Source organism: Protopterus annectens, chromosome 7.part0 (genome assembly GCF_019279795.1).
Source record: "Protopterus annectens isolate FY-2018-M chromosome 7.part0, PAN1.0, whole genome shotgun sequence".
Classification (NCBI taxonomy): domain Eukaryota; kingdom Metazoa; phylum Chordata; order Ceratodontiformes; family Protopteridae; genus Protopterus; species Protopterus annectens.
The window spans coordinates 1,989,192,726-1,989,220,180 of NC_056739.1; the positions used below are offsets into that span (position 1 = coordinate 1,989,192,726).

The 27,455-nt window shown below is 38.1% G+C and overlaps 1 protein-coding gene across 1 annotated transcript in view; it reads left to right on the forward strand.

Moving 5' to 3' along the window:
- Positions 1 to 24,035, forward strand: part of LOC122807288 (carbohydrate sulfotransferase 11-like) — a 971,210-nt gene extending 947,175 nt beyond the window's left edge. Inside the window, exon 3 of the mRNA XM_044078411.1 lies at positions 21,740 to 24,035. Coding sequence (XP_043934346.1) covers positions 21,740 to 22,585 — 846 coding nt within the window. The 3' untranslated portion in view covers positions 22,586 to 24,035. The remainder of the gene's footprint in view (positions 1 to 21,739) is intronic.
- The last annotated feature ends 3,420 nt before the right edge of the window (positions 24,036 to 27,455 follow it).

Below are 27,455 nucleotides of genomic sequence, written 5' to 3' on the forward strand. Positions count from 1 at the left end.
GAGTAGTAAGGTTTGTTTTAACATGCATTTTTCTGAAGGATTTGAAGTTTGAAATTCAAATGTATGTCATTATTTACTGACTTCAGTCCTGAGATCATCCAAGTGATTTGCCAGAAAACCACAAATTTTGTTAGCAACTGACCAAAACTATGAGCTAAAAATCTGGACATTCTGCGAAAATCTGGACAGTTGAGAGGAATGGAACTTCGCAACTCTGATACTTTAGACTTTTAACATAGTCATTCTTATTTACTAAATAGCAAACATTTGGTGGACATTTTAGATAATTAGAAGGGTATATGCTAACATACCAAAAACGTCCTCAAATGTTGGTGACAGAACTCATATATACCACCTTATAAAATAATTAAAACAATCAAATGCCTACATGCATAATAGCCTCCTTTTGCACAGATATGCTGTAGCATGGAAACCTAGCCTTCCCTGTATATTTCTAGGTGCAAACCCTTTATACCTTTTGAATATGGCTTGTGCTTTTAGCTGCTAGTGCCTTACTTTTCAGCCTTTATTCCTTCTGTTACTTGCTGTCCTAAGTGCCTGTCAATTATTGTTAAGGTTGTATTCTGTCCCGTCTGTTTGAATTGCAGCAGGCGACAGTACGAAATCTATAAACAATTCTGTGCAATTCTGAGATTTATTCTGCCTTGCATGGAGCATGATGTCTTCTGTGCATGCAACCCATGTCATAAACCTTCTTATATGTTTGAGGTAGCTGATGTGTAGATGAGTAGAATATGTATGTGTTACTGTGGAGTCTTTTGAGTTTTACTGTTTAATTGTTCTTTCCTACATTGAACAAAGTATCTTCTTGATTTGTAACCTGAATCAATATCCTCTTTAAATATTAAGATGGGTAAATATTCCATAAATGCATGGAATATGTCTTTTCATTGCTCGCATATTTGACTTGTTCTGGAAAATTTCTCTTTGGTCATCTCCGATTGACTCAGTCCAGAAGAGCTAAGCCTATCAACAAAATATAAATAAACAAATAATCCTCAAATGGGAAAAAGCATTGCGTAAATGAATGAATGAAAACCATGAAATCAAAAAAATGGTAAAAAAACATTCTTTAGGAACCATGTTCACAAACAGAATACAAGATATTTCATGTGTCACATAAAGGAGATCCCCAGATATTAAATTTGTCTTTTCATCTGTGTTTTTATGTTAGCGTATTGTTTCTTGTTGACTTCAGTGAAGTGTGCTAGTTACCTAAGATTCTGATGAATCAAACTTTAGGTAGTTTGCACAGCTGTTTATGAATAGAGAGTCTTACAAGTGTTTTCTTACCGTATTTTCTGAAGTAAATTTTAATCTTGTTTTCTAGTGGTATCAGTTCTCTTCTTTTTGCACACATGGAAACAGTCAGCCTTCCCATAGTTGATTAGCCCATTTGTTCCTCTCTGGGCTGAGAGCCAGTTGTGGGAGACCATCAACCAGGCAACTATCAAGGATTTCATTGCTACATTTCGGACTTCTCCTCCAGCTGCCCTCAGTATCTTCCAATGTGGCCTTGTCCCATCCTCCACACATCCTTCATAAAACAAAGCTCATATCCATGGCACATATACTGCATGTTGTGTACATTTTCTGCAATAGGTAACAGGCTGGACCTCCTGTCTCCTCTGGGATGGATGAACCAACAGCTGTTCATTATCACCCTCCCCCACCCAACTCCTCCAGGGCTAAAGCTACGTTTTAGGTTGTATGAGTCACAGACAGGAATTCATCTCTCTTTGCCAAAGAGCTGGGCTAATATCAGTTCATTTTACATATTTTATTAGTGCAGTGAAAGTTATGCCAAAATATGTTAGGGTTTTTTTTTTTGGTAGTTTAAATTTATTTTATTTATTTATTTTATTTCCAGTTTGATTACCGAAGTCCACTGGGCCCAGAGAGCCCGTTTTCAGTGGAGGCCCAAGGAGAAAAGCTCCATGAAACAGATTACAGTAAAGGTAGTAGTCCAATAAAAATAAAAGTACACGTACAAATACATATCAAATAATACAAAGCGCGAGCAATATTTCCCATAGTGGAAAAATATTGTGCAGATACATTTTAACAAATTCACACAGTTAAAGTCAAAAGTCCAAAGCTATTTACAATATTTACAGAGTGTGAGAGATCGTATGGGAATTAGCTATAGAAGGTTATAGCCAGCTATAAGGTGCTTAGGAATTCAGGAGGATACCCTCCCAGGGGCTTTTGTTAAAGAGTTCTAGGTAGGGATAATGCAGTTACATTTCCATTTGGAGGAATGGTAGGTGTAAAGCTGAGTTTTGAAGTTGTTTGTGTTTGACATTGTCCTTAGTAAGGAAAGGAGAGAGTTCCATTTCTTATCTAAGGAGAAGTTGTCCAGCAAGACGTTTAGGTTTGCAGACAGTAGTTAAGTTTTGGTGTTCAGATGTGAGAGTTTTATTGGGGATCTATGGGGGAAGGATGTTAGTTAGAGTGGTGCATTTGGTTGTATTAAATATTAGTCTGTGTGTTGTAGTGAGCTGGAGGAAGTCCAGGTAATTTGTGAATTCTAACCAGTTGAGGGATTGGAGGGTAACACAGTGATGAGTGGAATGTTTGGCTTTGGTTTCAGATTTAGAAAATTTGTTATAACAGCTTTCAAGTTTGGGAGTGATGGAAGAGGATAGGATAGTTATTAGCGGGGCACCGTACAGAAGGGAGGGAAAGAGGTAAGAGAGGGCCAGAGTATGCCTGGTAGAAGTAGAGAGAAAGTGGTTGTTCCTGTATAGTATACCTACTTTTTGGTGGGTTTTCTTTATATTTTGCTGAATGTGGATGTCAGAGATGTTTGTCTATAGATACACCGAGTAGTTTGGCAAAGGGAACAACTTTGATCGGAGAGTTGTTTTGGCTAAGGACTTGGAAGGAATTTTTATCAAAAGAGAAAGATTTTGAGGGTGTGAATAATAGTATTTTAGATTTGTTAGCATTGCAAGAAAGGTGATTTTGGTGGATCCAGATCTCAGTAGTTGTGAAGGCAGTTTGAGTTTTAGATAGGAGTTCAGGGAGGTTAGAGGCAGAGCAGACAAGTGTAGACTCATCTGCATATTGGATGACTTTGGCATTAGGAATAGCAGAGTGAAAGTTATTGATAAAGATATTAAACCACATTGGACCGAGGATGGACCCCTGTGGTACTCTGGTAGGGGTGGGTAAGAAAGATGAGGTGCTTTTTTTTCCATTTTGCAGCCTGAGATCTATCTGACAGATAGCTTGAGAACCAAGAAAGAGTGTTTTGGGAGAGATTTAGCTTTGAGAGGTGACTTAGAATGTGCTTATGGGAAACAGTATCACATCCTTTAGAGAGATCTAAGAGCACTATGGATACTAAGTTCCCAGAATCTCTGGCTTGACTGACAGTTTCTAAGAGTGAGAGTAGAGCTGTTATGATGCTATATCCTGGTCAGCAGCCATGTTGGGTAGGGGTAAGAAGTTGTTTTTTAGTCAGAAAAGGCATATGTTGGAGGTGGATGCATTTTTCTAGGATTTTGGAGATTGGAGAGAGAAGAGCAGCTATAGGGTGGAAGTTTGCAATGTTAAGTGTTTTTGCCTCCCTTGTGGAGAGGAAGAATAAAGGCGGAAAGCCAGAGTTTAGGGACATAGGATTCCTTTATGGATCTATTAATTAGGATACTAATGGGGAGAGCTATACCATCAGCAGCAGACTTGAGAATGGAAAAGGGATGTTGTCAGGTGCATTGGAGCAGGGTTTAATTTTGGATAGAAGTCTTTTTATGTAGTTAGTGGAGACAGGTTTAAGCTCAAACACAGGGGGGAAATTATTTGGGGACTTAGATGAGGTGGAATATAGGAGAGATGGGTCGTTGCTGGGAAAAGTTTTCATTAGGTTGGATATTGATTCTATAAAGAAAGAGTTGAATAGTGAGGCTAATTCGAGGTCAGATTTACTTGGGTCCAGACAGGGGTTATTTTTGGAGCCTGGGTTGAGCAGCGAGTTTATGGAGATCCAAAAAGCCTAGTTTTGGGGATGGTTGGACTGGAGCTTAGTGTAGAAGGATTTTGTTGTCTTTGAAGATTTGTTTTTTTTTTTTGAAAAGTTATGGAGCTATGTATATTGGAGAAGGGTTCCAGGAAAGCTTCCAGCATTTGTCTCTTTGATGCATAATTTTCTTTGTTTCTTTGGTTAGCCAAGGGGCAGTTATAGTTTTTATTCTCTTTTTCCTTAGCGGAGCTAGGGAATTTAGAGCATCTACGAAAGTAGAGTTAAAGTGATCTGTGGCATTATCGAGTGGAAGGGTTTTTAGAATGCTCCAATTCATTTGTTTGAGATAATTAGAGAAGGTTTTGGGGTCAAATTTACTAAGGTTGCGGTTCTGAATATATTGATGTTGGTGTGGATGGGAGGTGGTTGCAGGGTAAATGAAAGCTGGAAGGTGGCCACTAATAGAGTCAGGGATGGTGCCAGAGTTGGTAATTTTATTTGGATGGGTGACTAAGATCCAGTCAAGAGTGGATCCTGGGGATTTGTTTTATTGGGTCTGGTGATGGAGTGGGTTACTTGAGTAAATTTAAAGAGGTTAATGGACAGGGAGGGTATGGGATTGTTGGTTTTATTCCAGTCAATGTTTACATCACCTAGTATGTAAGTTTCAAAGTTAATTTCAGCTGAGGCCCATTGGAGTATGTCTTCAGGGGTTGAGACATTATTTCCAGGTGGGATATAAAGGGTGATGATACAGAGGTTTTTGTGATTATTCATTTTTAATAGACTGACTGTTAGTTTTGCATTGGCAAATTTAGGAATGGGGTTTGGTTGGAGAATTAAGGTATGTATATTGGAATAGATTAATGCAATACCTCCACCTTTTTTCTTTGGGCGGTCACATCTAAGAGTATGAAATCCAGGGGTAGGATTTCAGAGTCAGAGATGTGGGGTGTGAGCTAAGTTTCAGAGATGGCTACAATGTCAGGCTGGTTATGACTTAGTCATGCTTGAAACTGATGTGCTTTGTTGTTGAGACACTGGGCATTGAGTGTGAAACATTTAAGAGTATTGTAGGGGGATGAAAGGTTAGAGGAAGGGGGAGGGTAATTGTTATTTGTGGGTGGGTTAGGTCCGAGGTTGGGGTGAATGTCTCCAGCTAAGTCGAAGTTATTGAACGAAGTTATTTTAGTGTGTTTTGGTTTGGCTTTAGAGTATTCTGAATGATCTAGTATTTGTTTAAGAGTAAGTGTCCTATCAGTAGTGGAAATAATTTTAAGATTAAAAAGGTGCAGAGGGTTGAACTGAAACAGAGAGGAGGAGCTGGAAAAGAAATGATTATGTGAGGGAGGAGATGGTTTTGTGTGGGAGCATGGTAAGGAGCAAAGAGTGGAAGCTGATTGGAGGTATAGGAGCTGGCATGGTATAAAGTTGTTAGGAGTAGTAGGAGGAAGATGGGGGTTCGGAGTGTTAGGAACAGGAAGGAAACCATGGTTAGAAAAGGGTAGTTTAATATGGGAGGATTTGTAATTGGAGAGAAGAGCTGTGGGGTGAGAGGGGGTAGTGAAAGAGTGATTTATTTAATTAGTGATGTATTTAATTACTGTGGGTAAAAGGAGAAGGGGTAAAGAGGGGAAGGCTTTGAATGGATGGTTGTCTTGAGTGGGTGGGAGTGATTGAAATAAAAGTAGGAGTAGTGTAGGCTGCTGGGATTTGGGGGCAGGGTAGGGGAGCAGAGTGAGCCCGCAGGGCGAACAGAGTGGGTAGAGCCAAGGAGGAGGAAGAAAGCCAGCGAAAAGTTATCAGTAAAGCTGAGAACTAGCTCAGAGGTAAGGAGGCACTGCCATAAGGCACTATGTGTGTGTGAAATTTAGTTGGATGCAGAGGGTTGAGAGGAGATAGGAGATGAAAACAAGGCAGTAGCAGTTTAGTACAATATAGTAAGTATTAATAGGGCTAAAACAGGGCAGTGGTAAATTAATAGAACAGTTACAGTACTTTTGGCTTGTATTAAAAGATAGGTAGTGGTTGAATAATGCCACCTGGTGGCCTAACTGAGTAAGTACAATCGTAACTACGAGAACTCAGAAGAGGGAGAAAGAGCCTAGCAGAGTAAAGGGAGATAAAATCCATTGTAAACTGCTAGCGAATGCATGCAGGGTTAATATACAACAGTTGTAGGTATAGGATATATTTTTATTTTACAATAGGGTGCCTACACATTTAATGTTAGTTCTTGGGGAGGCAGAGTGGTTACAGAAACACTGCAGGGTCCCCTTAGGATGAACGTTACAAAAATAGCAATACGAATCACAAACAAAAACAATACCATGTAGTACTTACATGCGAGCACACTACTGGGGATTCCTATGAAGCAAGGCAGAAAAGTTAATTCAAAAGGTGGTACCTTTGTACATCAGGTTTTTTAATACCTCTGTAATTATGCAGGAGTTGGAGGGAGTTCAAGGTGGGGAGGGGGGTAGACACAAAGTAATACAAAATTGTGAGTCAGAAAAACTGGACTAGGCCAGCTGCTAAAAAGAAAACAGGAAAACCAAACTAATTCAATTCCAGGTCAGTGTAGTGCAGTATCTTCCTAATAACTACAAATATTATGCTACTAATCTAGTACAGTGTGGTGAAAAGGACCACCACTTCATGGAAAAACAGTTGACGTATGGGCTGCAGGTACATAGGTAAACTTTTTCCAAGAGAAAGTAGTTTTAAGTAATTGACCTAGGAGTACAATAGGAAGAGAAAAATGGGGGGGGGGGGCAGTAGTGTGTACGTGTACAGTGGAAGGTGAAGGAGTCTTCAGTTTAGAGGACAGATTAAATATAACTCTAACACACACTAGTGTAGCTGAAAGCACTTTAGTGTTCCACCAATGCAGGGTCTCACTGTGCAGGGCAACAAGACAGTCTTGGTTTGATTGGAAGTTGGCCAAACCACAGGCTGAAACTTTTGCTGAGGGGACTGGAAGTAAAAAGGAAAAGGAGGTAAATATTAGGTCTGAAGTTTTAAAACACTCTGATTACCAAGTAACTAAGATAGAGGATGCAGGGGAGGAGCAGCATACCTTGTAAGAGACAGCACAATTCTATGAGCAACACAAAATGCAAAGAAAGCAGAGAAAAAACAAAAAGGTGACTGCCATTGACACCAAGCTATTATAACATGCACTACACTATTATGTACTGTTATAAGGTTATGAAGAGAAAATAGTAACCACCAAGATGCTACATACAATTTATCATTCTCCACTAGAAGTCAGGAATAACAGTGGTATGCTACAGAAACAAGTGACTACTAAGATGCTGCACGCAATTTAGAATTCTTCAACTAACAGTCAGAAATAACAGTGATGTTATGCAGATACACAGAGTCAGTTGTATCCCTCGGAGGTTACAATAAATTCTACTCTAATTGCCAAATAGGTTACTGATCTAAAAGAACACATAGCGGGTGACAGTATTCACATTAGTGAATAAAGCAGCATTTTACCTGTTATTTAGTCACAATATACGAGTCAAAGTATGAGTCAAAAATCAGGTCCATCTTGCTGATAATGCTATTTGGGTTGTTGGAGTCTGTGTTCTATTTTATTATTATTTATTTATTTTTACATTTTGTGTTTAAGTTTGGATTTAACTTTTTTCAATGTAAGAATAATTAATTTAATTTATAGGGGATTGATTTAGGCAAGAATTGTTTTTGAGGGATGTGTATTGTGTGGATTTTTGTGTGTGTTTGTGTGTGTATAGCATTCAAAGTAACTTTTTAATAGAGTCAATGTTTCAGTTTGTTTTGTTTTGCTTTTTCTTAGTTAAAAATCAACTTCAAAGTGCAGAAACAGTATAATTAAAAGGCTTACCATTTTCCCATACATGTCTTTGGACTAATGATTACTAATGTGTAATAAAACAAAACAGTCTGTATAAGGTTTTGACTAGAAAAATAACATTAAAAGTTTCACCAAAGCCAGAAACTGGGCACAGAACATCTCTCATCGCATTCTCTCAAAGGGGAAGTTTGAATCACTTTGATACCTTTTGGTGGCCATTTAGTAAGCAGATAAGCTTTCTATCAGTAGTCAAAAACCCTAATGTCCACCCCCAACCACCAAAATGTGTGAAAGTGTGCAAGAGACTAGACTGCAGTTTGTTAAACAATTACAAGGCAGTTATTTTTCTACCAGACTGTTAATCTAATCAACTAATTGCTTACAACTATTTGGCAATTCATCGATTAAGTAATTTAAGCAATGCTTCCAGAATTATGTCAGTACATCCTAAGGATGTAGTAATTGTAAGAGAAAGCCAATGTGCTTTCTGTCCAGTTTACAGCTTTGCCAGGACTTTCTAAGTTATCTGTCTAATAAAAGGCATGTGTAGAGTGTTTTGTTTTATAGTACATTAGTGATTGCTAGCCTGAAGATATTGATGGAAAACCCTAAGGCTATTTATTATATTGCTTCAGTGCTTTTTGAACGTGATCTTTAAACTAAATCTAGACTTCGTTCCTAGTGGGTACCTTAAATGTGTTATGGTTTTTTAGATTGTCTGTCATCATGTTGCATGTATGTAGTGTAATCTCTTAGTTTAGTTATTTAGCAAGTAGTGGAAATATGGTGGGCTTGGGAATTTTAGTTATTTTTTTATTTTTTTTTTTTTTTTGGATTTTACTAAATTGTAGCTAAAATGTTCATGATAAATCAGGATTGTAGATTTTTTATGGTATAATTAAGTATGTAAACTTTGTGGCAGCTAAACACAGAGGATTAAGGATGCTGAGGAATATCATCCCCTAGTCCAAAAGTTGCTTCTCTAAACTTCCATTTCTCTGATAAAGTCACGTATATAAAAAAAGACTCATCTTCAAAGACAGTAACAAGAAAAAGATTAAATAAAACAATGTAATATATTTTAGACAAAATATATTGCATTGTGTCATTATCCTTTAGACAAAATAATCTCACTAACGTTAACAAAAACTGCATCATTAGATACCTGAAGAACACTATCACCAGTTTAAGCTGTCCACATAAGTATGTATGAAACAGGTAAGTCATTTATGAAGATGCATGAGCGGTTTGCAGTTCTGATAAAGTCTACTTATAGTCCAAAGTTATCTTGGATATAACACAGATGTACTTGTGAAAGTGGTGTTCTGTAAGCAAATCTTTAAATAACACTTTATCCAGTCTTTAGAAGGCGCTGGCTCCTTCTAGATGAACAGGAAAGAGAGTGAGTGTCTGCAGTGCATGCAAAAGTTGCATTAAAAAATATGGACCAGAGCTGGAGCTTTTAAATGAGACTGTAATTTTGCTCACTCCAGTGCGTTAACGCATGCAGTTAATCTTTGAACTTGTACATTTTGCAGCTCTCCCAGAAGCTGGTTTCTATTTTACTTTTGTACCCTCTGAATGTTTAATGACCTACATTATTTGCTTTTGTAGAAAATCATGTTTGAAGTCCTATTAAAGTGGGACAAAGGAGAGTTACGTTATTGTAGTACCTCTACAGTTACTAGTTAATAATATTCCAAATATGTTTTTCTACTGAAGTCTGGCCTACCTCTACAGTGTCCATTGGGCCAATGCAGTTCTATTTGTTTAAACAAAGTGTCTTTATTTGCTGAGCAAAACACAAGCCACTCTGAATTGGAAGCATACAGCAACTTTACTAGAGCATAAATTACCAGACTTAGCTAGTATTCATAGTTGCCTGCACAAATGCGATAGGGGTATTCCTTACGAATGAGAATAGCAAAGGCAAGATTCATAGAAGCCATTTATCCTAATGCAAAAGGCTTTAAAAATAATGAGATGCACATGAGAAATGTTGTCAAGCTTAGTATGCTAATGAAGTGGTTTTGCAGTTCATAGTCCGAAGTCCCTGTGGGTACACACATCCATTGCTGATTGTGGTGCTTTGTCTTTGATATTGGAATTGCAGTCCCAAACTTGCCTCCAGCCATCCCTTCAGTAGCTTGTCCAAGTATGCGTAACACTTCCCTTACACACAAATGAATTATTTCCCCCAGCAACTCCTTTATTAGCTTGTATTAAGCATGCACAAGCACTAAAAAAAATGACACAAATAAAATTATTTTGCCCAACGATCATTTCAGCAGTTTGACCATGTATGCACAAGCACTTCCCTGACACAAATGAATTATTTCCCCAAGTGACCCCTTCAGTAACGTTTCCTAGTATGCACAAGCATTAAACTAAAACATTTTACCCAAGTGACCCCTTCAGTAACATTTCCTAGTCTGCACAAGCACTAAAATAAAACATTTCTTCCAAGTGAGCCCTTCACTAACTTTACTACTCTGCATCACCTAAATGAAACATTTCCCCAAGCAACCCCTTCAGGAGTATGTCCTAGTTTGCAGAAGCACCAAACTGAAGCATTAACACAAGTGACCACTTCAGGAGTATTTCCTAGTATGCACAAACATCAAAATGAAACATTTCTCCAAGTGGCTCCTTCAGGAGTATGTCCTAGTATGCAGAAGCACTAAAATGAAACATTTCCCCAAGCGACCCCTTCAAGAGTATGTCCTAGTAGGCACAAACACAAAAATGAAACATTTCTTCCAAGTGAGCCCTTCACTAACTTTACTACTCTGCATCATCTAAATGAAACATTTCCCCAAGCAACCCCGTCAGGAGTATGTCCTAGTTTGCAGAAGCACCAAAATGAAGCATTAACCCAAGTGACCACTTCAGGAGTATTTCCTAGTATGCACAAACATCAAAATGAAACATTTCTCCAAGTGACTCCTTCAGGAGTATGTCCTAGTATGCAGAAGCACTAAAATTAAACATTTCCCCAAGCGACCCCTTCAAGAGTATGTCCTAGTAGGCACAAACACAAAAATAAAGCATTTCTCCAAGTGACTCCTTCAGGAGTATGTCCTAGTATGCAGAAGCACTAAAATGAAACATTTCCCCAAGCGACCCCTTCAAGAGTATGTCCTAGTAGGCACAAACACAAAAATGAAACATTTCTCCAAATGACCCCTTCAGTGAAACGTCCATGCCACCCCTTCAGTAAAATGTCTAAGTATGGGCAAGCACCAACTAATCTCCCCTCACATCTCCGTATACTCTAAGAAAACTTCTGCTTATTGCTGTAAATTCAGGGCTGTTCACATGCTTAGTATGCAAATGAGCTGATTATAGATTATGCATCAAACTCATACGTGTAAGGCCCCATGTCAGTGTAGAAGCAGTCCCCCTGTCACTTATGCGTTAAGCATGTTATGCTTTTGTGATAGAGGCATGTTTAGAGCAATTCCTTAGCATCTTTGTGTGAATGCTGAAAGTCCAGGATATGCAAATCCACGTAGCACCACTCTTGACTGATCACCACTATGAAAATGCGAAGGCCTGGACAGTGAACACCACCATTAAAGCAGACTTGAGTTACTTCACTCACAAAACCAAATGTAAAACAAACTGCATATAGACTATTTACACTGGAAATGCAGTGTTTTTTTTCCTCAAGACTTTTTTTCCTTGAAGTTCTAAATGAAAAACCTGTCATAAAAGTATAGTGCAAAAGTCCTGCAGTTTGGAGCTTATAAAGACCAGCTGCTGCAATACTGATTCAGTTGCAAACAAGAACATAACAATATTTTTTACCTTTCTGTTCAGGTAAAATTACAACAAGTAGTTCTTCCAGTTCTGTCTGTATCAAGGCTGCAGATAGGTTACAGAGCGATAGCAGAAGAGTCCCAGCAGTTTACAGCTGTACAAGGCATTCCGTCACTCACACACCACCAACAGCTGCTAGTTTTTTTCTACAGCAAAGTAGCTGAAACTGCTTCCGCGGTCCTCTCCCCCTCATATTAGAAACCTCCCAGTTTAAAAATAAGATGCCTGTTTCAACTGTTGAATCTAACAGGCTGAGCTCAGATTATTCCATTTGTTCAGGATTACTTTTAAACCATTTCAGCCACTTAAAATGCCACCTACCATAGAAATGTCAGGTCCAATGAAGTCTAACAGGTCTGGATTAGATTATCATCCCCCTACCACCGCATTCAGTGGCTTATTACATTCTGTTCTTCAAATCTGTCCTCCTCAGGGCCCTGTGGGACAGTTGTGGAAAACACCATACCAACCAGATGGTAAAACAGCATCACTCTGTCTTATCTAGTCTCTCACCTCAAGAACCCATTTATATTTGCATGCAACACCCCTTTTTGGTGTTGGTTTGTCATGTTATAGGGCTCTAGTCGTACACTCTTATCCATTCATCCTACCATTTATTCATCTAATCTCCTGCACCTTGTTAAGGTGAATGTGGTCACTGGCCATACTGTTTGTGTACTAGTTGTGTTCTGTGAATTGTGTTCTTTTGTTTCTGTTCATTTGAATGTCTGTAGTTCCTGTTTTCTTTCATTGTGATGAAGCATAATTTGTTATACCTTTTAATAAACTGTCTAATTTCTTCCAATAGTTGGAAAGATGGTGTATTTCTTTAAATCTAAGTTTTGGAGCATTTTATAGGCTTTAGAAATTGTTTTTTCTTGTAAGAAGGTATTAAACAAAGTATCAAGGAATATCAAATTGTCACTAGACTCTTAATTAACTTAATTTTGTCAAAATTAGTTCTATTTGCCTTAAATTTCTAGATATCCTAACTACAAAATCAAACATCAGTAACATTCCAATTCCAAAGTTTTGCTATACACAATTAATGAAAATTACAATGCTTATATGACCCCATTGAAAATTGCTAGTTTCAATACATTGTCCTTCTCACACTGTACAGAATGCCAAGCAGAAAATGCCGATCTGCTCCATATACTCTGGGCTTGTCCCTTCTCAAATAAACACTGGGAAAGATTACATGCAAATGTATCTAAAATTGGAATTCACAGCGTCCCACAGAACTGGCAATTTTCCATATTCCACATATTCCAAGAAAAATTGAACAACGCTAATATAAGAATATTAATAATGGAGTTGTTATTGAAACATTACATAGTTATTAATTGGAAAAACAGAAAATCTATTTCATAGATAACATTTACTGAACTGGCTTTTAAATCTATTAAGACATATAAATTTATATATAAAATGAAAACGGCTAAACTTCTCACTTTAAATAATTGGATGATCATATCAATGTTACTGTAGATGATTAAGGTGATACATTAGGTGTCAGCAACACTCAGTCTTAAGACTTTTTCAGGCCCATTAGCTCTAAATGGAAATGTTTTAAGTATTACCTAACTTATCTATCTGGAATGTAGATTGAGAGCTTGTTTATTTTCAGCTGTTTGTGCTGCTAATTGGGGCGGGCGGGGGGGGGTGGTACATAGTTATAAATAATGGCATTACGTTTCTGTATATCATAATATGTATCGAGTCTTGTAATCTTAACAAAATGCTAATACTTTATCTACTTTTTTTACCATGATGTCATCGAATAGTTACATTATTGCTATTTTAAATGTTTGTTTTTGGCATTAAGAAATTTTATAATTATAATAATAAAAATATGTATAAAAAATTATTTTTTGTAGCTTTAAGTGTTACATTGCATGATACCTACCTTACTGATAAAGATGTAATAAGCTTCAAAATACTGTTGCATATCCAGCAAAACAAGAACATATTTTTTGTGTATTTTGAAAGAGACAATGATTATCTATGCATTAAAACATGTTATTTTCTGAGATTTAGAGCCATAGCAGATACACACTAATACAAGGTCACCAGTGTAATGAGAAGCAGTGTATGGCCAGTGGGTACCCAACTGGCTGAAGAGGAACCAGTATGCACAAGTGCTGTAAAGGAGCAACATGAAGTCGGTGTGTGGTATTAATCTGTGGGCAATGATGGCCTGTAAGACAAGAACTAGAATTGTGTTCTGTAAGCCAACAGCAAGAATGAATGAGAAACTGTAGAGTGGAAGATGATTCATTTTGCCAGATGTGAAGCACATAGATCCAGGGATAAGACAGTTCTGTGAATCCTACAACTTTGAAAAATAAAGCATGATTGCCAAAGAAGCACAGTAAATTTTGAAACTCGTTGTAATGCCATTAGAGTTTTTATAGAGGGATTTTACCCCCTACATCCCCTGATATGAGAGACAGCATTCCCAAGCCCTTTCTACTTTTGACTTCAAGGTTGCTGTACCTTAGTGTAACAGGTATATTCCAATGTACTGGAACAAAAGACTTTGAATATATTCGCTGTATTCACACACAGTCTTGGATTTTCAGCAGTTACCATTACAGTCCTCAGAATTTCAGCATGAGGCCATACAGAATTTTGTGTACTGGTAGTAAAACATCAAAATCGATTACATGGTTTCTTCACACAGAAAGAGTTTAGCTTACAGTTACATTAAATCAGACTGTTAAGAGGAATGTGGAGGCTTAATGCCACATGTGGAAGGCCTTTTACCTACTGGAAGAACTGCTTTAATCTATATAGCTTAGAATGCTTTACGGATCAAAAAAACATGTATTAAAAAGGAAAAAACCTCCATAGTGCACTCACAAATGTTTAACTGCTTGTGGTAGTCATATTTTATTTATTTTTTTTTTACTTCCCAGTGACACGTTTCAGTCTGTGGTTTAACTACAAGTATCATCAAAGGACCATGCATGTAGCACAGTTAGAGAAGTTCCAGTAATGCTGTTATACAGTTAGTTTTAACAAAGATTTGAAGTGGGCTAAACAGACAGATTAGTTAAGTTGGTTTCAGGCAGCATGCGCTTCTAACAAGAGATGAACACAGGGAAGCGTACTTAAAAATTCACATACAATGTTACGTATTTTACATGAAGAATGTTGGGACAGCAGTAACTGTGTCATATACATTTTGAACATTTTCAACAAGGATTCCAGTAGTTGCTATGTTGAGTAAACAGTATTTCTGCATTGGGTAATAAAACTTAAATATATGATATTTTGTTTCCTTGGTAATGTTATAAATCCACCTGTGCCCCAACTAAAGTAGTATTATTGCTTGCAGGAACAACTGTTAGAAACTTTTGTTAATAGTGGATTGGTATTTTTTTCTTGTACAGTGTTTACGATCTACAACCTATGCTGTCAGACTAAGCAAACCTAATTATCCCTAGAAACAGACTTAATTTCTCTGACCACAGTTTCCCAAATCTGTCTCTCCCTCCTTCTGGGATACTGCACACTATCCCTTTAAAAATTCAATTACTACTCCTATCTTGAATTTTGGAGACGGTAACTGAAGTCAAGATTGGCAAGGGAGACCTAGGTAAGTGTGCATGGGGGTATTTGAAACGTATTAGCTGTCCTCCTCACAGAGCAGGTAGCCCCAGAGGAGAGTATGGGACTTATTATCCAGCTCTCTCTTTGCAGATCGAAAGGCAGGCCAATGTATGAAATGTTTCATAGTGATATAGACGAAAGTGAGCCCTTGATGTGATGTTGAATAAGGCCTGATATCAACAGTGCTGTTGGTCTGTAGTATTAGGGAACTGATGTACAACAAGTTCTCCCAGAATATCTTGCTTTCTGTGCATTTCTGTGATTTAAATTTTGCTATCAAGTGTGCAATAAATACATGCTTGGCTATGTCCATTTAGCTACAATTGTATTGCCTATGTCTTTCTTTTATGACAGTTCTTAGTGAAGACTAAGCAAGTAATAATACCCGATAGGATAGGCATTACTGGGGAAATAATGACCTGCCCAGGGGTGTTATGAGGCCCAATGCCACAAGCATTGATCTCTCCACCTGCTGCAAGGGTTATTATTTCCCCTATAATGTTCACACTGGAGGGCATTATTGTACCTAGATAATGGGCTATGTGTTAAATTGTTTTAGATTTTTTTGTTGTGTTGCTGTTGTTGTTATTTGTATTAGTACATACATATTTTTATATGTTTTTGATATAAAATAGATCCTTTGGCTAATATTTCAAACTTGTTGTAGCATATGTAATTTCTGTTTTATATTTGAAATATAAGTTATGTAAATTGTTAACGTTCACATTCACATACAAACATCACATGAGGGTTTGTGTGCATGCACACACACACACATACAGGCTGACATGTATAATCAGAAACAGACATCTACACATAAACACACAAATGTGCCTAGCAGTTACAGCTAACTTAACTGAATTTAGAAGTCTCACTGTGATAACATTAATAAAAAAATTAGTACAGTGCAAGGCATTATACCCCCCACATGCATGTCGGCTGTACCTAATTTTGCTCTGCCCCTCGAAAATATTTGATTTTGTGGTAAATCACTTAAGATTACTGTCAGTCAGTGAAGCCAGACATTGTAGTTTCACAGTTCTTATTGTTTAGTAAATGCATGCTGATGGGAAACCTCTTGCTCTCTTTTCTGAAGTGAATTAGGGTTACACTCATAGGTTCGTAGGAGGTTATTGGGCTAACGGCCCTAGAGCCTTTACAAGTCTAGCCACATTAATCCTGAGTTGCTCCACTTATCCTTGGTTAGATGGGTGACATTCACAGAGTGACTGTATGGTCAACACTGACTGCACCTGTCAATAAGGGACTTAGGCACCAACCCCAGGGTGAATTTGTGGTCATTGTGCCTGATTTCAGGTATTTTGCCCTTGTGTTGTTGGCTTTATTCATGATTGTAGAGAAAAGAAGTTGACAGCTATGCGCCCTATATCTTACATGCTGTCTCTCTTGCTCACTCTGTTTCTCACACACACACATACACACGCGCATATGCATACAAACACACAGCCACACCACACACACACACACACACACACACACACATTAGTTTTTTGGAATTTTATAGTCACTAATCAGCAAGGCCATGTTTAGCGAGTATAAAAAAAAGGGGGGTCCGCCATTTGATTTTTCTTTCAGTTCATGCTTCACAGCAGCTTAAAATGCTGCTGAGAAGTGGCAGTCTTGTTTTTCTAATGGGCAATATCTGTATATTATCATTCTGTTGGATGACATTCATTTTTCACCAGGGTGATGATGTACATTTAGCCCATTATCTAAAGCACAGTAAAGATGTTGTAAGTAATTGTGGGAAGAATACACAAGTGCCCCAATTTTAAAGACTTGCTGTGTGTGCAGGAGACTTGCTCACATCTAAGCCTGCCTTATAGAGATGCCTTACACTAGATTAAGTCACTTACACCAAGAGCAAGTCTTTTGGAATCAGAGCAAGTATGTTACATGTCAAAAGGTGTAAACATGGCCAACCTTACACATATGTGAACTACGCAGTCACCTAGGGTGCCATTTGGCCAGGAGCACTTACCTAGCTTATCTGCCAGTACAGCTCAGCTGTTCAGTATTAAAAAAAAAATTCTGCCTTTGAAAACTTAAGTTGCATGCTGTTATGATATGCTGAATGGCACATTTAAATGGTTTTACAGTATATTTATTTTGGACAGCTGCAGCTTTAAGACTTTTATTGGCGGAGCCAATTTGGCAAGTTATAGCTGTAGCCAGTGAATAAGTTATAGCTGTAGCCAGTGAATAAATGCAACAGAGAGTCAAAGGGTCCTAGAGCTATGCAAGACTTAGAAGGGAAAAAAGTGTTCAGAATATAAGAAGCAAGTGATCAGCAACTGTTGATCCAGGTGATGGAATCTGTTTTATTTTGCTTATACTGTTGTATTATTAAGGTACTATGGCTCGTGGTGGCTGACAGTGACTTTCCAGGAATGTGCCGTGTTGTGCTAATGCTAGCTTAAATATACTTTTTAAAGATCTTTGGGTGTTGTCAAGGCATCCTCAGAATTAAAGAAACATGGCTGGAAAGAAGAGGGCTAGAGTGACTGGTTGAAAGGGTCAGGAAAGCAATAGGAGGCAATTGGATGGTGAGTATTAATAGCCAAGCTCCCTGTGATAGGTAGTGGGAAGATGTTTCCTCTTATTGAAGTGATGTAGTCCTGAAAGATGTGGAACTTGGATTTTAGCTTGAGGTAGGCAACCCTTTACACAACTGCTGACTGAATAGCCCTGTGTACATGTTCTGTTGAGCACTAAATCCACTGGCTATTGGCCAAGTATTGCAGGTATCACCTACCCACTCCTTTTATCTTCCTATCACTTCAATATCTTGCAAGAGAAGAAGTTATGATTTTTGGCATTCTGCTCAGTCAAAAGATGCAAAACTTGAAATAGCTTATGACACATTTCAGTACACATTGTCATAATGTAAAGTCACTGTTTGTATTGTTTTAACTATTTGATGTTTTGCATGAGTCATTTAAGTTGTGTGTTTATCTATTTTCACATTTCTTTTTGGTAATTCTTGTATTTGGCAACTGATGTGTTCTTTAGCTTGTATGTGCATCGTACTTTAAAATAAATAAATAAATTTTACTGGAAGGTGCAGGAAAACCTTATTGTGCTACCTTCTTGGGTTCTCACAAGCTTGGCACCCCAGCTACTGTTTTTCTTCTTTTTTTTAAATTTCAAACCTATATCCTTTCCCTCTAAATATTGTGTGTGGCCATGTTACACACAACTTGCAAAGCCTGATATTTTGTTTACTTCCTATTGCTCCCTAGCAGCACTGTTGATGTCATTATGTTTGTCCTTGAATGTTGATGATGCTGCAGGGCATGCCAGAGCTGAGTGATGATGTCCGCAAATAAGCAGGAAGTGAAACTCAAAATGAAAAATTAGAATTTATAGGGACCATTCATGAATTCTTAGCACCTTCTTATTTTGAGCCCCAAAGCAGAATTTTCCATCAAATTCAGATCAGTTGAGATGTATGTTAAAGTACATGTTTAGACACACAAATTATTACTAGTTGCTTTGCAAATACAATTTAAAAGAACATTACATTTTTGTATCTCTTGAAAAGTTGGGAGTTTAGTAGAAAGATAGCTGTTTCTGTGACAAGGAACCACTTTAAAACCTGAATGAGGCTACAGTGGTGGATGTACAACTAAGCTAGAAGTGCAAATCTGAAAGCCCATATTCACCTTTGGTTACCAACCCATTTTTTTTGGATGTGGTTGATCTTGCAATGGAAGACAGGAGATGGGAAATCTTGTAGCATAAAAAAAAGAACTCAAAAGTATTGAGTCAACGCGATGAATAAAATATGCAGTCCTTTTAATAGTAAAAAATGTGAACGCTTTTGCAGTGTAAGTACTGCTTCATCAGACATAACAAAATAACTGACACCACTGTTTAAATAGTAAAGTGAAAGTATTGCATCCAATAGGGTGTGTACTATAAAATAAAGTGACAGATACATATAAAAAGCTTTAAAACCAAATATATTAAAATCTCATATAGCTATGAGTAACCATAACAAAAACTATCTGCACAGCTCCCTTTGTTTCAAAAAGGGCTTTAATGAAATCTTTTCATTTAAACCTTTACCCCTGTCTACTTGTAACTTCAACATCCATTTAACCTCCTGTGTTTCTGTATAACTCTCTATGTCACCACCCCTGTTACTGCCATACACTCTCTGTATGACCATGAATTTGAGCTCGTGATGACTCAGCAAGGGCATAGTGCTTCGACAATGCATTATTCTCTGAATTGTTGCTAAGGCCATATATGTGTTCGCGAATACGGTCCTTTAGCCTATGGTTGGTAGTCATTTTAAAAGGACTGTATATTTTATTCATCACTTTGACTCAATCCTTTTATGAGTTCTTTGTTTTCCTGCTTTGTGGGGATTGAGTTATTCACCATCTGTGCAGCAGTTTGTGTTTGTTGAATCTTATAGCATAGCTTGATTTGAGATATTACTTTTTTTGCTAAGTTATCAGAATGAGTTGAAATTGTTAATGAAGAATCTAGTTTAATGCCAGGATATTTATATTCTGAGACATTTGGTATCACGTTTCCACGTAAGTCATTAATTGAAAATGTTGCTATATTAGTTAGTTTTCACGGCTGGAGTGCCTTCTGTGTGGAGTCTGCATGTCCTCCCCACGGTCGAGTGGCCACCAAAAGACATGCGTGAATGGGCGTGCCTTCGCTGAAGGTTGGGAATCGGGCTGGCAACTCGGCACCATAAAAAATCTACTGCCAATCATTAGCGGACCGGAGTTCCTCTGTGGCGACCCCTAACTGGGAAAAGCCAAAAAGACAAACAACAACAAAAAAGCAAAGTGCATGACATTAGTTTTAGTGCGATTTATCTGTAATTTGTTATTGCCAGACCGTTGACATAAAGCTGTAAAGCTTTTCTACAATTGTGTTTATACAGTGATGAGAGATTTTGTAGATGTGAGTGGTATATTATCAGCTTGTAGTATTATGTGTAATGATGGTAGATTTCTTGTGAGATAATTTATGAAAAGGGGGCCTAGTACCGAACCTTGAGGAGCACCATTTTTCAGTGTTCCTTTTTCTTTTGGTTATTGTAATGTACTGGAAGGGATGTAGTTCCCTTATTTCAAAATTTAAATCTTTTGGGTTTGTTTAGTAAACGATTGTTGTTCATTGTTTCAAAGGCATGGGTCATGTCAATAAAGATACCTCCTGTATCATATTACAATAGATGGTATCAGTTGCTGTTAGTCATAAAGCTACAGTATTGAACCCATCGTGGAAGCCATGATGCTGGTCTGTGAGTAAGCGACAGTTATTAATTTAAGTATTTATTTGTAGACAGCTGTCTCAAAAGATTTTTGCTATTTGCCTGATATTGTGAAATGGTTGATAATCATTTAGAGGTGAGTATATTTTGGGGAAATGGGATAATGATTGCATGTTTAAAGGATGGTGGTATGATACCTTTCGTCAGGGAGAGATTTAAAGTACAATCTTTGCAATTTTTTTCTGCTGATCTGAGTAGGAAATTTCAGTTTACAATGCTAAATTTAGCAGGTGAGTTTCAGTTATTTAATAGTGTTTTTTTTTTAGTTTAAATTTTGGAAATTTCATTAAAGTAGAATGTTGCAGCATATTCTGCTTAAAAGTAGAGGGGCTCTATATCATTATTAGAAGTAACATGTAAAGGACTTAAAACCGGTCAGTAATAATTTGAAATGAGGCAGCGGGAAAGGCTTTGAAATCTTTGGTATGAAAGCAACTTGAGTTTGAGGTATGTAAAGTTGTTTGTGAGGAATTTGTTAAACTGTTCTAGATAAAAAAAAATAAAACACTTACATGATATAATGAGTGGTGTATAAGTAAAAGATGTTTAGCCTGAATGTTCAGAAATTTTAAAAGTTTTATTTTCTGGTCTAGTAGTTACAGAAACATGTGGAATGCAGCTTGTGCACTTGTGTGAAGATTGATTTTTCACTGTATTTGTGAACATTGTGTGTGTGTGTGTGTGTGTGTGTGTGTGTGTGTGTGTGTGTGTGTGTGTGTGTGTGTGTGTGTGTATCTTTCTTTGAAGTACAGAAACCACGAAATTGATTATATTTAGTAGGGGGTCCAAATGTGACAGCCTGTTGACTCTTACAACCAGAGAAAAATATGTTTACTTTTATGCAGTGAAAGTATTTTGTTTAGTTAGACTGAATTTGACCATTTTGTTTTCAGAATATTTGTGCTTTGGTTGTTTGATTTCAGTAAACTGACATTCTTCATGTGATTTTTAGCTTTTGCAATTTGTGCTGAAGCAACAGCTGACATAGAGTAATATCTGAAATTAAATTATTACTTTTGCTGAATAAAAATAAAAGTGCATGGGTTATTTATTTATTTTTATATTTTGTCTTAAAGGATTACAGATAGTTTTTGTATCAAAGCTTTAAATAATTTCCCTTTTGCCTGTTTTTTTTTTTCAACAGTTTGAACATAGTCCACTGCAGCTGATCCAGCAAAAACGGCGTAGCTTGCTAAATAATGTCTGCAAAATGTACACACGAAAGCGACGAGTCCTGACAACGGAAGACCTCAAACACCTCATTGTGGATGACAACCATGGTCTTTTATACTGCTATGTCCCAAAGGTGGCATGTACAAACTGGAAGAGGGTGATGATGATCCTCAGTGGACAAAATAAATATAGTGACCCTTTGAAAATTCCTGCAAATGAGGCCCATATTTCATCAAACCTAAAAACTCTTTCAGACTACAGCACAAATGAAATTAACTATCGTTTGAGAAATTACCTCAAGTTCATCTTTGTCAGGGAACCTTTCGAGCGGTTAGTCTCAGCCTACAGGAATAAATTCACTAGGAAGTATAATACAGCCTTCCACAAACGATATGGCACCAAAATTGTTAAGCGTCATAGGAGGAATCCTACTTCGGAAGCTTTGGAAAAGGGAGATGATGTCAAGTTCAATGAGTTTGTCTATTATTTGGTAGACCCCCATACACAACGAGAAGAACCATTTAATGAACACTGGGAGAGGGTCCATTCACTTTGCCATCCTTGTATTATTCACTATGATGTCATTGGCAAGTATGAAACATTAGCAGATGATGCTAGATATGTCCTGCAGCTTATTGGTGCTGACAAAACTGTGAAGTTCCCCACATCTTCCAAATCTACAAGGACTACAGATGATTTGACAGCAGAATTCTTCAATAACCTCAGTCCGTTTTACCAAAAGAAGCTTTATAATTTATACAGAATGGACTTTTTATTGTTTAACTATTCTATGCCTTCTTATTTAGATATACGATGATTATAAGCCCTTCACTGTCAGATGTATCGTTAAACCTGTATCAAGGACAGATTGTTTTTTTTTTCAAAATGCAGTACCAGAAGTGACATGTTGTTGACCACTGTAGGGTAGGAAGCCTACCCTGAAATACTGTTATGAATTCTGGATACCGAGCAAAGAACAATTTAGTATTAAAATTTCAATCGAATAGCTATATCTCTGCCACTCATCTGGATCTTAAGATGAAATCCTAACTCTGCTGGTCATGGTTGGGGTTTTGCCTATCAAGCTATCAGTGGTATTAGACCACCATCCTGGCTACCATTGCTGGACAGAGTGAAAGGGTTGGGAAAAGAAGCAGCTGGTTAACCTGCAAATAGCATGTGTCAGAGGTCATTTAAACGTGGGTGTCCACATTAAGTTGTAGCAAGCACTAGTGATGGGGGATGGTGGCATATGCCAGTTTACACTGCTGTGGTAGTATTTGCTGGAAAAAAAAAACACATGATCAGGATATGTGACTGAATAAAATAACAGTATTTTCTTATTTTTATGACTGCTATATTAAGACTTTTCTGTTTAAATATTGATTTTTTTTTCAAATGGCAATGACTTTTAATGTAAAAGAAATTTTTTTTTTTTTATGGTTTTAATACCTTTGTTCAGGAAGTAGCTAGTCTGTGTTAAAAAAATACCTGTATTTCAACTCCTTTCACTCCCAAGAAATGTTGCTGTGTCTGTCAAACTTACATTCTGAATTAATAAAATTGTTTTGAGAGGTCATTTTAGGAAGAGAGAGGTTATCATGTCCTGGACCTGCATAACTCCAGTTGCAGCACCAAATATAACCACCTTATGGCATAAGAACATAGTTTTGGTGCCTTTTTTAAGTCGAATGTTGATGTAGTAAAAAGGGTGCCAGTATTAATGTGTTAAAAATGACAGTTCCGCATAGTCAGGGAAACCTACTTTTTACATATCCCTAATTAAATATGTAGATGTGGTAATGTGGTAATTGTTGTCTGCTATAAAATGAAGTATGATTTTCTTTTAAAGCTTTTTTGTCAAAAAAAAAACGTTTTGCTGTCTGACATGCATGTTGGTACAAGTGTAAGATTTTTTTTTATAGAATTGAACACTTTCAGACAAGGTGCTACATAAAGAGATTACTGAATGAATGTCCACACTATTCACTGTGACAGTTGTCCTTCCTTGTATTACAGATCTCTTAAGTTGAGCAGAGCCAAGCCCTTGAAGTGATAACATTGTCATTGTTTTGCTGGTTTACAGTACCCACTGGAGTCTGAATATTAAATGAACACGTTTAAAAATGTTTTTTTTTTATGTGGTTAAGGGTCTTCACAGTAAAAACCATTAGTCTCTGCACCAGCCAATATATAAATCAGACACTGTGAAATCCTGCTTGCTTCTGTGTGAAAATGCATTTGGTCGAATAAAAGGCATCAAAGCACTGTGAATTTCTATTTTTTGTATAAGTAGGCATGCTTCTTCTTGTAAAAGAATCAAAGAACTCCAAGAAAGTCTGATGCAAGCATTTCCAATGACTGTTCCTATGGTTCATACTAGAGTATACTGACTTGTAGATGTAACACACATCGGTATCTTTACTGTAAGTGACTGATTTTCCATAGATGTGTAAAGAGGACACTGGTACTATGATAGTACAGTTGTATAAAAATCTTACCATAGCAGTAGATGTCCTTACCTTCACTGCCGCAGTATTCTTAGATGGAATTCCCTGCCTTGGAAGCCCGAATGTCCATCCGGTCTACCAAAGACTACTACTTGTTTTTAAAAGGCATGCCGAACATCACCCAAATGCTACTTGTGTAGCGTAGGGCATAGAGGTGATGATCAGGCCTACCATAATCAGAACTGAATGCCGCAGTAGGAGCACAGTCCATGAAAACCGAGGGGTAACCTGTGTAATCAGGAAGGCAAAAGACTAGGGGGATGGAGGGAGGGAAGTACTGCAGCAGTGAAGGCAAGGACATCTACTGTTATGGTAAGATTTTACAAAACTGTACTATGTCCTTACATTCACTGCTGCAGTATTCTTAACAGATGGGAGAGTGCAAAAGCTGAAGAGGAAACTTGGGAGGGGGAAGGAGCAGAAGAGTTCCCTAAAAAACCATGAAGACTGGCACTAGATAAACCAGCCCTTGCTCTAGAACTTGTAGTGCTTGGTAAAGGTATGCACAGATGTCCAGGCAGCTGCCTCAAGATTAGAATTAGTATGTAAGCCCTTGAAAAAAAAGCACCCAAAGAAGACACAGCTCTAGTAGAATGAGCCTTAACTGAAGAAGGAAGGCTCTTGCCATGAAAAGTGTAACAAAAGGAAATAGGCTTAGAAATCCAAGAAGAAATAGTTTATTTGGATACAGCAAGTGCCAAAGATCTGGGATGAAAAGAAACTGATAACTGATCAGACTTATTAATAGCCTTAGTGTTATCCAGATAAACCCTGTGTTGCCTATGCATATCCAAAGTATGCAGCACGCTCTCACTGTCAGATTGCGGGGAAAAAGTAGGCAAATTAGTAGACTGATTCAGTGATAGTTCATTAACCACCTTAGACATAAAAAAGGGTTAGTGCGCAAGGACAGCCTCTCCTTATGAAAGACCAAAAAAGGAGGACAAGCTGTAAGGGCCTGCAACTCAGACACCCATCTGGCAGAAGTAAGAGCTAACAAAAGAACAATCTTCCAGGAACAATGTAGCAAGAAAACTGAAGCAGCTCAAAAGGAGCCTGAGACAACTTCTCCAAAACAAAATTAAGATTCCAGAGGGAAGGAGGAACAGGCTTCCTGGTAGGTCTAATATTAAGGACACCTTTAAGAAACTGCTTAACCTCATATCTAGGTGTTAAAGGAAGAGAAAAAGGCAGACAAGCAGAGAGAGCTGATAAGTGGGCCTTAATGGAAGAATAGGCTAGACCACCATTGAGCAGCTCACAAAATTAAGAGAGAACCAAAGGAACATCCACAGTTAGTGGGTTAAGGTTACAAGAGAGACACCAAATAGAAAACATCTTCCATTTGGATAAGTATGATTTCCTAGTAGTAGGTTTCCTGGCCTCCTTCATGACTTGCTGCACATCCTTAGAAAAAAGGTGTCTGTGAGGAATCAAAATCCTATCACCCACAGTGTCATTTGAAGTGTGTACAGGTGGGGATGGATGAGAAATCCCTTGTCTTGTGTGAATAGATCCACCTTGTGACGTAAGTTGCAATGATTGCCCCTGGCTTGATGCAAATGTAGAGGGAACCAGTGCTTGTTGCAGTCAAAAGGGAGTCACCAATAAGGAGCATACTGTTGAATCTTGAACAGGACTTTCGGAATAAGAAGAAGGGGAGGGAAAGCATAAAGCAACATCCCCTTCCAAGAAAATGAGAGGGTGTCCACCTTTCACACAAGAAGACCTGGGACTCTGGCACAAAAGAGAGGAAGTTGTCTCTTCAGAGGGGAAGCAAAATGATCCACTTGAGGAGTACCCCACTGGTGGATAATGTCAAAAAACACATCCCTGTAAAGCAACCATTCATGGGACTGAGTTAAGGACATGCTCAGTGTGTCTGCCACAAGGTTCTGACTGGAAGGGATATAAACTGCTTGAAGAGTCACTTAATACTTGACATCAAGATCCCATATCAGAAGTATCAACCAGCAAAGAATATTAGATCTTATTTCTCCCTGTTTGTTAATATACCACATCACTGTGGTATTGTCTGTGAACATCTTGAGAGGCCCTGGAAAGAAAAGAGGATGAAAGGCCTGAAGAGCCAGCAGAAGAGCTCTCATCTCTTTCACACTGATGTGCTCCTTCTGCTGACGAGGTGACCAGACTCACTGTACCTTTAGGGAGGCAAATGTCATCCCCCATCCCATGTCTGAAGTATCTGTGAGCAATTCATAATAGGGAAAGGGGGGATAAAATGGGATCCCTGGATTCAGAGACAACTACTGAATCTACCAGTGAAGTTCCTGTCTGAGACAAGGAAGAAGAGGAACTACAAAGTCTAGAGGATGTGCATGTTGGAGTCACACTGACTTTAGAAACTACTGAAACTTTCTCATGTGAAGTTTGGAAAGAGGGAGCATCGTAATGGTGGATGCCATGAAACCCACAGCTCTCAGAAATTCCCTGATGGTAATGGGATCCAGAGGAAGAAGAGTTTGAAAGAAAAAAATGAGAGTTAAGGACTTTGGAGAGGCAGGGGATGCAAGCATTGGCACTGTCTGAATCCTGCAACCCAGAAAAACATGATCCTGAAAAGGAGTCAGAGAAGATGTTTTGAAATTTATAGTGAACCCCAAGATCTGAAGAAGGAAAATGGCAAAATGAAGATTTTGCAAAAGGGTCTCGGAGCAGGATGCCTGAATCAACAGGTCATCTAAGTAAGGAAAAATTTGGATCCCTCGAAGCCTGTAAAAAGCAATCACAGGAGCAAGGCATTTCCTGAACACCTGTGGGGCAGTAGAAAGGCCAAAAGGCAAAGCAAAGAACTGAAAAAGCAAGAAAGCAACACAGAAACGCAAAAACTTCCTGAAAACAGGATGGATCAGAATATAGAGATAAGCATCAGATCCAGAGACACCATATAGGCCTGAGGGAGCAAGAGAGCCCATGCTGTGGAATAGACTTCCCATACATGTCAAGCAGAGCACCTCACTGGCCTTCTTCAAGAGAAATGTTGATGAGTGGATGGGAAATAGAGAAGTTTCACCCCGGGGATCACTCCAGTGGCTGTACTTGATAGAGGCACTGGGAACTAACGTTGGGCAGCACAATCCCAGGGCACTTCAATGGGCTAGGCTTGTAAAGGCTCCAGGGCCATTAGCCTAGTACACACCTATGAACCTATGAAGA